Source organism: Chanos chanos, chromosome 15, assembly GCF_902362185.1.
Source record: "Chanos chanos chromosome 15, fChaCha1.1, whole genome shotgun sequence".
NCBI classification, from domain to species: Eukaryota; Metazoa; Chordata; class Actinopteri; order Gonorynchiformes; family Chanidae; genus Chanos; species Chanos chanos.
The window spans coordinates 13,701,757-13,711,996 of NC_044509.1; the positions used below are offsets into that span (position 1 = coordinate 13,701,757).

The following is a 10,240-nucleotide window of genomic DNA, read 5'->3' on the forward strand; positions in this document are numbered from 1 at the left end:
GCCGTTCTCTGTGGTATTGCCGAAGGCCACGTGTTGATGACCCATGCGCTTCACCGTGATGCACTTGTTTATGTACATTGAGACGTGAAAATACAGTAAAGAGAGCACTATGTCCTCTCCACAGGGGGTGAACGGGAGGAATGTGCTGAAATGACTAGCAATGGCCTGAGGCAAGCACAGGATCTTGGGACGTGTGGCCTCTGCTCCGTTCTCTCAAACGTTTCCACCCTTCCCCGTAATTCCTCTGTTATCACAGTACTTTTCCAGAACGTTTTCGTACAAGAGACTTTCGAGATATTTGCCAGCCACTAGATATTGCGTTTAGCCCGTGGGAGCGTCAGTGTGGCAACTGCGTCTGCCGTAATTACAAGCACATGCGCCCCATTACTCACTGTTGTGGCGTAGCTATCGATCTCGGCGCATGAAGACGCGAGAATCGAGCCACGTCGGGGTCGAATAAACCAGATGTTAACAGGGAGTGGCAGTGACACTGGACATCTGATTCAACAGTTAATCTTTGAGCAGTGATGTGCATATGCTGTTGTGGAGACAAGCAGTGAAACTAAGCCGCTGGTCACAGTTTTGTCCTCTGCAGCTGGATGGTTGGAGCAGTTTGACTTTAAAAGTTCGATGAGAGGTGTTGAATACCACTCAGCGATAGTTCACATGTTTTTCTGTTCGTTACTGCGGTTCACATATTTATCTGTTTGTTACTCGTCTTGCTTCACAACTTGTCACATGTTTTGTTGACCCCTGTTTTATTGTACTGTTTCAGAGGGTTAACTGTTTTTTTGGAAAAACACAGATTGCGGCTATCAGAACTGTGTTTGAGAGAGGCAGTATTGTGCTTTTTTTTTTTCATTCATTCCAGAAGGATACCATTTTCTTTCTCCTTTTCTCACCACATACTTCTCTTCCTCTGCTCCGCACACCTTCCCACATTAGCGTAGACATCTGTTAGTGTGTCAGAAAGGAATGATATCCATTGTGTCAGAGTGAGTGATTGCGCTGAAGAGGAAAATAAAACGCTTTATTATGAGTACTTGGTTCTTCCTGCTCTCTCTCTCTCTCACTCTTTCTCTCTCTCTCTCTCTCTCTCTCTCTCTCTCTCTCTCTTTCTCTCTCTCTGTCTGTCGGTCTGTCTGTCTTTACTTCTCTGCAAAAAAAAAAAGGTTGAGGTACTTCGGAAAATAGATGCAGAAGTAATAAACCTGCGGTATGGCACGAAATGAGTCTTTTCAGTTGGTTAGTGGTTCATGGGGTTGTAAATGTTTGAAATTTTCTCGAGTGAATAAATTCACATGAAATTAGAGCGCTATCTAGTCTGAACGGGAACGTCTGCCCGCACGTACAAAGAGCCGTTCGAATGGCTGCCGCCCTGGAAAAATATTCCTCCCAAGTCTCATGTTCCTGTCTTTAATAAATATTTGTATAGATTAAAAAAATCTGGAAGTCATACCATATAAAGCATGAAATGCATATGTCATGACATATTAGTTTGAAACTTCTGGGAACATATGAAAAATTACCGGTTCACGTCTCTTGTCATTGGCTCGGCAAAGCAAACAAGCTCAATAACTTTTCCATCTGTCTCGGAGACATGGAGGACTCTTAATGCTCACAGCTGCTGAATGAAGTAGTGGCAGTATTCTTATAAGTGATGCCAGGTTGATTTACACCGTGATCCACAGGTGATGAAAATTCTAACACATGGTTCTGTGGTTCTGTCACCAGCTTAGGTACCAACACGGCCTCTCAACCCCGGACCTTAGGCAGACGCTGCCCAACCTGAAGAACTTTTTGGAGCATGGGCTTCTGGTTCGCTGGTGAGTAGAAAGCTAGCCTTTTGTTTTGTTTTGTTCTGTTCATGCCGGTCCATTATACTGCTTCAGAAAGATCTGTTGATGAATGGCATTGCTGAAGATCGGATCAAGACCGTTCCAAGATATTTTGGATTGAGCTTTTCGAGTTGTCTGCGTTTTATTTTTACCGAGCGCTTAAAGCCTAATTGGACGTTTATTTGAGCCCTCATTTTAAATCCAAGTGTTTCCACTTTGGAGCTTCTATAGATAGTTGGATTTTTTACCTTTTTTTAAACATAGAATGAAAGCTACAAAGCTAATGTGTACCGTATGGCTTGCGCGATAAGGAATAACCCACGCAAGGGAAATATCAATAGAACTGATGGAACATATGGATAACGCATCATAGAAATGAAAAATGTTTGTCCGTCTGTCCTCTATGTGCTTATTTCCCTCAGAAATGAATGTCGCTCAAAGTTCTATGAAGGAATACTTCCTTTGATCTCAGCTGATCTTTCAGGGTCAGCAATGGGCAAAAAGATCTGTTTTGACAGTAATTTAATTATCTGTGTTTCTGAAAGGAAAGAGCTTGGTTAGACTAAAGCCAATTGACTGTCCCCTTAATGGATTGTGGAAGCCCTTAAGATAAAACAGATGAAAGGTGACCCTTTAAACTTTATGCCATACAGAACGACAGGAAGTGGACGTGGAAGTGAAAGTGCATCAATTCCACGGCTCCTCTCCATAGGCTAAACAGACCTGCGGGGGCCCAGTCAGTGAGGCAAGGCAGTGTTGACTCAGTGGCTCGCCGAGAACCGTGAAAGTTTGGTTTCCGTCTCTGTTATACCAAAGCAGACCCGACCGTACACACAAACAGAAAAGCTTTGGGAAACCTCGTACGCGGCCAACACACACAGGTTCACTTCACGGTACTCTGTCAAAAACGTCAGCCATAAAAGAGTAAGTTACAGCTTGCGGAGACTCCGATAGGTTTAAGTTACCGTATAAGGTGTGGGACCGTCATAGATTTCACCTCTAACTAAGCTGAACAGAAAAGTCTGGCTGAGCCCTGAAGCACAGGAAAAGGATCCGACCGGTACTCAACAGAACGGTAAAATATAGAATAAGTGCATTCGTTTTATTTTCCATATGTAGGAGACCTCTTTTATTGCACGCCACCCCCCCCCCCTTTCCCCTCCCCCTCTTGCTCTATATCACTTCCAGTGTGCTCCTCTTTTAAAAAAGCCTAAATTCAGATAATGTTTCCAGTACAGGGGCCAGAGATATGAAATATGGATGCATAAAAATGCACCACAGCAGCTGTAGGGAGTTACCTATGGCAGCATCAGGGCGGAGGGGGCTAATGTCCCGTTCCCCCACCCTTCCCCCGTGTGGTGGTGGTGGTGGGAGGGCGGTGTCCTGGGAGCCGTTTCCCTTCCTCCATCTACAGCAAATTCAGCATGAAGAGCAAACCCGCCACACACTGCCTTGTTCTTAGAAAGGAGGCTACGTTAAAGGAGAATTAGGTCAAGGGATTACCGACGCATATTGGGAAAATATGGTGAAAGTATGTGTGGGCTCAAGCATGTGATGCATATTTCAAATAGATGATCACCGAAATCCTCATTAGGGGTTTTGCTCTGGACTCAGGGCTAACAACCTCCCTGAGCTGCTTAAGCTAATTTTCTCCCCCTCGGTTAGCTGTATTGAGAATCATTCGCGTTGACGCGGTGAAGACAGGTGAAAGAAGATTGGCGGCTCTCTTAGCAGTTTTAGTTTAAATCTCAAGCGTTCAACAAGAGGTTCCCTCAATCTCCTGTCACTCATCGTTGAGGGGCCGTAGTTTAACCATTCAGGATAAACTGCACTCTCTTTTTTTTTTTTCCTCCAACAGCTCAACATTGATTGGCAAAGGATTTTGGCCCTACATGGATTACATATGGTGTAGTAATCAGTCCTGCACATTGTAGTGGTTTTTGTGGTGGCTGTACTGTTGGATTTGGAAGACAGAATTAGATTTGGGAGAGAGAAAAGAAGAGGAAGAAAAGGGGAGAAATTTATGTAAGTGGGAGGCGGTGTGGTAGAAAACAGAGAGAAAGAGAGAGAGAGAGGGGAGAGCAAAACTGCAGCCGTGTAAATAGCGCACATGCGGATTTGAAAACAAATGCGTGAAGCATGTACCTGCCGGTGACCTCCACTTCCAAGCAGCACCGAGGAGGATCTAAGAGTAGTGTGAAGTCAGGGAGATGCTGGGGAGGCAGCGTCAGGCTGATTAGACACAGCTTCCCCAGAAACCTGCAGTTTCATGCTGGGATGGAGGTTCTGAAGCTTCTCCTAGAACCCTGCTGAGAGCCCGGTGCCGACAGCCATAAATCTCCTCTTTTTACTCTTCTTCACTTCCCTCGTTCTTCCCCTCTCTCACTGGCTGTTTCGGCCGAGTCTGATCTCCACCCACGTTACAGAGCTTCCCACACCACCCAAGCCCATCGTACTCTCTGATGTCCTAAAAGCTCCACCTTCCCACCTGTGTTTGCAGAAGAGCTACGGCCTTTGATGACCAGAGTGTGTCTCATCTCAGACATCCCTAGATTTATTTTATAAAATCCTCAAGTTATTACACACTACACATAACCTCAATTTATTTATATAAGTTGAGTAAAAAATAAATATGAAACAGCTTGTGTCTCATTTAGACAGGGTTTGTGGAAAGTAATTTGGACCTGGCATGGAATGATTCAATGTGAATTTATTCTGTGGGAATTTCTTCACACCCTTTTATCAAAGTTTGTATGACAACATCGTTTGTAGTGTTTGACTGAAATACTGTCTGAAATGCTAAATAAAATAACATGTAAGTTAGAGTGTGATATGGAGGACGGAGACAATGAGAAGCACTACATACCATTTTTGGAGTGTTACAGATGTACCTTGCTAACTGTTTTCCCCTTATAGCCTATATACAATGACAAATACACAGAGAGCTCGTGAGTAGGCCTGCATGACATGAGGAAAATCTGCAATGTGCGATACCTTTGTTCAGTATTGTGATGACGATATGACTTGCGATATATAAACAAATATTGAAGTGTGCATATTAGCTATACAGTCTCCAATGTCTTTCTGCTTTAATAGGTACACGGCTAACATAGATCCCAAATGATGTATGATGAAATGCGTGATGACAATGAAAATACGACTTATCGATCAGCGCTGCACAAGCTTTTCCGTTTCAATGGCACAAAGTGCTCTCCATGGATAGAGCATTGATAGCCTTTCATCTTAAATCTAGAGGAAGATTCCAGAATATGTGCTTGAATTCTTCCCATTCCTCTGATCAGATTCCTCAGTGAAGACACTGTCCTGACCAGAAAAGCCATACTGCAGTTCTATTCTCATGAGGGCACAAACCTTGAGACTGGTTCCGTGGTTATTGTCCAAAGGGGTGTTTTTTTGTGTGGTATATTGATTTATCACTCACGGTTATTGAGATAAGCTTATGACGTGCTGTAGGGATCTGTCAGTATCTGTCAGTGTCTGTATCCAACTTGACAAAAGAGCACATTTGTTTGTGCGTCTTAATACCGACAATTTGTCACATTGTACCATTACATAACAGGACAGTCCTAGCAAGCCTGTAATTTTGCTTGTCCCAAAAAAGAATTTCTTTTGATGCCTGTCTGTCAGCGTGTCACAGAATTTTCCGGTGTATTTATGGTTTATTTTATCCATACGCCCTCCTCTCAAAGAAAGAGATTAGCCAATACTATCACAGAATAAATCTTATCTGTTGGGTGCATGCTTTGGCCTTAGTGTGTAAACCAAATCAGGTCTTCTTTGCAGGATCAGGGTTTGAAGTCATCTGTGCCTTGAACTCGAAACAAGTAGGAGCATGGATAAAATACTGGATATGTTTGGTTTTGCAAATTCCAGGACTGCCTGAAATATCCCGAGCTAACAATGGAAGAGAGGGGGGGGGGGGGGAAATAAATAACAACCTCCTAAAGCAAACATGTTTGGGGAGACGTTAAGCTATCAGAGTCGTTGCTTGCCAAGTTGAAGAGGTAATGGTTTGGGCAGAGACTGGAGTTGAGGTAGCTTTTTACGTGGAAAATCATTGACAGCATCGCCTTGGGATTCGGAGCTCTAGTGAAAACTTAATGATAAGTTAAAGAGTCCAAAGTGGGTAACTGTGACACGGGCTCTGTAAATCAATGTCTCCTCATGTCCTGGGGCAAACATACAACCTGACGTTGGAAATCTCATGTGTCTAGTAGTCTACTGTAGGCTTTTTTTTTTCTTCTTCTTCTTCTTCTTCTTCTGTTGTTGGAGTTTTTTTTTCTCCCCACGTATATGTGACTGAACAGACAGCAATGGCGAAAGGGTGTTACCACAAGCACTCGTTACTTGATTAATCACTGATCTGCTGTGAGTGTAAAGTTCACTTTTTGACATTTCGTTAGATTGTAATTCTTTGTGTTTTTTTTCCCCAACACCCCCAGGAGCTCTAAACTGTTACTTAAAGTCTTTTTTTTTTTTTTTAACTGCTGTCCCCCTTGAGTAGCGTATCTTTCTGGAAAGCTCATTGATGTAGTCTTTTCCTTGAACATCCTCCTATTCCATTGTGTCCAGGCTTATTGCCAACCACAGGAAGCTCACTGTAATGTTCTTGTTTCAACCAATCTTGGTTTCATTTGTGGAACAAGGGGAGGAGCACTATGGGGTGGGGGGTGATGGCGGTGCTCGGAGGGGTGGGGGGCGGCTGGGGGGGGGGGGGGGGGTTGTGGGGGGGCAACATAATTGGCTCCGATAAAGAGCGATATTAAGAACCCGACAGAGAAAATGCGCTGCATGAAAAATATTATGACAGCTCTGGGATATTTGTCTGGCGTGCCGCAGCCCACACTCCTCTCTGTCTCTCGCGCAAATACACATACACACAAACACACACACAAACACACACACACACACACTTGCGCCTGCAAAGTGCCTCAGTATACTATACTTGGCACATTTGATGGAGCCAATTTTAGCAGGAAATGTATTCTGACATGAGAAATGCTTTATTTTCCTTGAGGAATTGTGACATCTAAACTCTTGGCTTGAGAGAACCCATGTGTTTCTTGCTTAAGATGAGTTTTTATGCCAGTGCATTTTGGGATTGGGGCTGAAATAAGAAGTTGAGGAGGGGGTTAAGGTTCTATGAATCTAACTGTGGTTTTTAGGGAGAGTTCTAGGGATAGTTAAACTAGGTTTTTTTTTTTGTTTGGGGGGAGAAATTCTCATAAGCAGCCAGTGAAAAGAAACCTGAGATTAATTAAAATCAGAGATGGAACCAGATTGCTTTATGTTTTATTCAGAAATAACAATCCGAAGTTGATCATTAGTCGGTCGTAAGCGATACATCTTGTGAAGTTTCTCTTAACACCAGTCAGCTGCTTAAGCAGAAGTTGCCTGCTAGCATGAACAGCTTGGGATTTGGCTGGCGGAATGTTAATTTGATTTTCATGAAACGTCTCCCTTGATTTGAGTCTAAAAAATTGGACTTTGGAACCGTTTGGAGCAAGCTCAAAACACAACATAATAATTTAGTCCACGAATCAAATATACGCATCATTAATGGCAAACCGTTAAATATTTGTTCTCGGTGAACTGATCACAAATTTTAGACCATGCTGTTTTGTTTATCCTGCTGTTAAAAATCCAACCTCTTGTTGAGGATTCCTCCCACCCCCCCACACCCCCCAACCATTTATGGTATTCGCCCAACAAGATGCCTACAGACCACCACCCCCTAAAAAGACACAATATTGTTGAGTAACACTTCCATATATAGATATATCTCACATGTCCAATCAATCTGTAACAGCCTGAAAGCCCACTCTAAGAAAACGTATTTCAAAGACAGAGGGTCTTAAAACCTTTGTTCTAGAAAGTTCTACAAAACAGTGTTTTGTTTTGGAAGCAATGTCTGCTTCCCTACAGAATGCAGTGGAGATGCTATGCACCAGCACCTTAACTTGACATTGATTATGATCTCCAGGTGTGCCCTGCTCTCCCGGGGTTCATCGTCCTTCTGTGTAGAAACCGCGATGGACACATCAGACAACGCCTGTTGCGCTGCCCTTTTCTGAGTCCGTTTGTGTTGAAAATTGGTTGCTCTTGATTCAGCTGAAGGAAAAAAAAAGAAAAAGACAAATCGGGTGTCGAAATATTTGGCTTTGGGAAAAATTCTACGTTCAGATTCTGCCTTATCAGAATTTGGTGAAGCTGTATGACATTTACCCAAGAGGAATGTGTGGGTTCAGTGAATTGTGCGTCCGTCCGTGAACCGATAATGCAGATAACCGCCGTCCTTTTCCCCTTTGTGTTGCAACAACAGAGTTCCACGAGATGGCAGATCCTCGCACGTGTTTTTTTTTTTTTTTTTTGTAACACGTCTAATATGTCTTCTCAAAAATGCCTTTACAGTGCGTGCTTGGATGTAGGGGTTGGCATACAACAGCGTTTGCGAAGTGTGCCTGACTGCAATGGAGAGACTGATGAATGTTTAGGAGCAGCTGTGAGAGCTGAGGGAGAGGATCAGAGAACCCTGCTGCGACTGTGGCTCTGCTTGGCTCTCAATGTGTGGGAATGACTTATGAGATGATCCATCTTCGACAATGAGCCTGCACTGACATGGGCGTATTCGCGAGCTCTTCTTTTTTCTCTTTTCTTTTGCCTCTTCGTCTCTCTCTTGCTCTTTCTACCTCCGTCTCTCTTGCGTCGTTTAAGCCCGTGTTTTAATAACGGCGCGATTGTAACCTATGTTTGATGGTGACTTTAGTTTAATGGGGCCATGATTGTAACCTTTGATGTTCTCCCTTTCTTCTCTGTATGTTCTCTCTCAGTGACAGGCACCATGTGTCCAGTTCAATTCCGGTCCCGGTGAAGTCTCAGCTCAGCGTCGGGGCGGCGTCTGAAATGGCTTACCCGGCTCACACGAGCTCGCCCGATCGAGGGGCCCGCAAGAGGGCCAGCTCCGAGGCCGACAAGCAAAATTACAAAACCTCTCCGTCCCACTTCAAAAACTCTGCCGACGAGCCGGTTCCCACATCCGCGGCCGAGGCCCAACCCAAACAGATGTCTTCATCTCTAGACTCCGACATCTTGGCCAAAGCGGCGGCGGCGGCGGCTGTGCCGGTACAAGAGGCCGAGGCGAAGGAGGAGCAAGAACCGGAACCCGGGCCAACATCCGCCACCGCACCTGAAGACCACCATCTCACCTCCACATGCCAGACGGAGGTGCCCTTTAGCACCCAGCAGCACCCAGGGGCTATGAACGGCTCTGCGGTTCCAGGAGTTGCTGAACTGTGCTGCTCTGTGGAGCAGGCGGAGGAGATTATGGGGACAGAGGCCACGGGACTTGGCTTGGGGCTTGGTTTGGGTTTGGGTTTGAGCAGTGGGGCTCGTCTGGAGGATTTCCCCTGCATTCCCGTGGAGCATGCGGTGGCGGTGGAGTGCGACGAGCAAGTGCTGGGCGAACTGGACGCCGCAGGGTTCGAGGAGTTCTCCCGTCGCATCTATGCACTAAATGAGAATATGTCCAGCTTCCGCCGGCCACGCAAGAACTCCGACAAGTGACAGGAACGTAAAGCTCAGAGAGGGGTAGGGGAATAGGTCAGAGGTTAAAGGTCCAGGCAGGGTGAGATAGAGCTGAGCCTAACCTTAGTGACCTCACCCTGACAGCAAATATAGACAGTATGTGTGATATAATATAGGGGATATCTGGAATATTGACCCATTTGCACTTCATGAAAGCATTTCTATAATCCTTTAAATAAAATGTAAAAAAAAAAAAAAAAAGAAAGAAAAAAAAAAAAAGAATGTTTTGTGGTTGAAATGCTTGGCAGGCGTTTTCTTCAGGGTGCGTTTTTGACCGAGTTTTCGACACGTCTTGCTCTGAATTCGGCGCCTCAGAGAGGCCAGAGAACCTCAAGCATGCCAGGGGTCTCCGACCAGAGGTACAGCCCCAGCGGAGCAGCAGGACTCTGTTACATACTCAAATCAGGCCCCTGACCCTGGGTCACGGAGCGGGCCGGGCAGGCGGAGGCAGGGCGAGGATCCAGCAGTGCACCAATGACACCCTTCCTCATGCTGCGTACACCATTTTCCAGGGCCTCCACGTGACTTCATATAATCCCTCCATCGCTCTCTCCTCCTCCATCAGAGAGAGACTGTTTGCAGATTGGAGAGAGAGAGAGAGAGAGAGAGAGAGAAACAAAGAAAGAAAGGTAAAATGGCACTTGTCAATACTTGTCAGGGATTCCATGCAACTGTCTCTTTTTTTTTCCTGTTGCTGTATTTGTTCTTTCCTCATCTTATTTTTCAATTAATAAAATCCCGTCAATATTAATAATAACATTAAATGCATTATACCGTAATTGACACGTATGGCAAAC

At 44.8% G+C, this 10,240-nt stretch overlaps 1 protein-coding gene across 1 annotated transcript in view; it reads left to right on the top strand.

Annotated features, from left to right (window-relative positions):
• uvrag (UV radiation resistance associated gene) overlaps positions 1-9,546 on the top strand; it is a 72,750-nt gene extending 63,204 nt beyond the window's left edge. The window contains exons 14-15 of the mRNA XM_030792710.1: positions 1,735-1,826; positions 8,690-9,546. Coding sequence (XP_030648570.1) covers positions 1,735-1,826; positions 8,690-9,422 — 825 coding nt within the window. The 3' untranslated portion in view covers positions 9,423-9,546. The remainder of the gene's footprint in view (positions 1-1,734; positions 1,827-8,689) is intronic.
• The last annotated feature ends 694 nt before the right edge of the window (positions 9,547-10,240 follow it).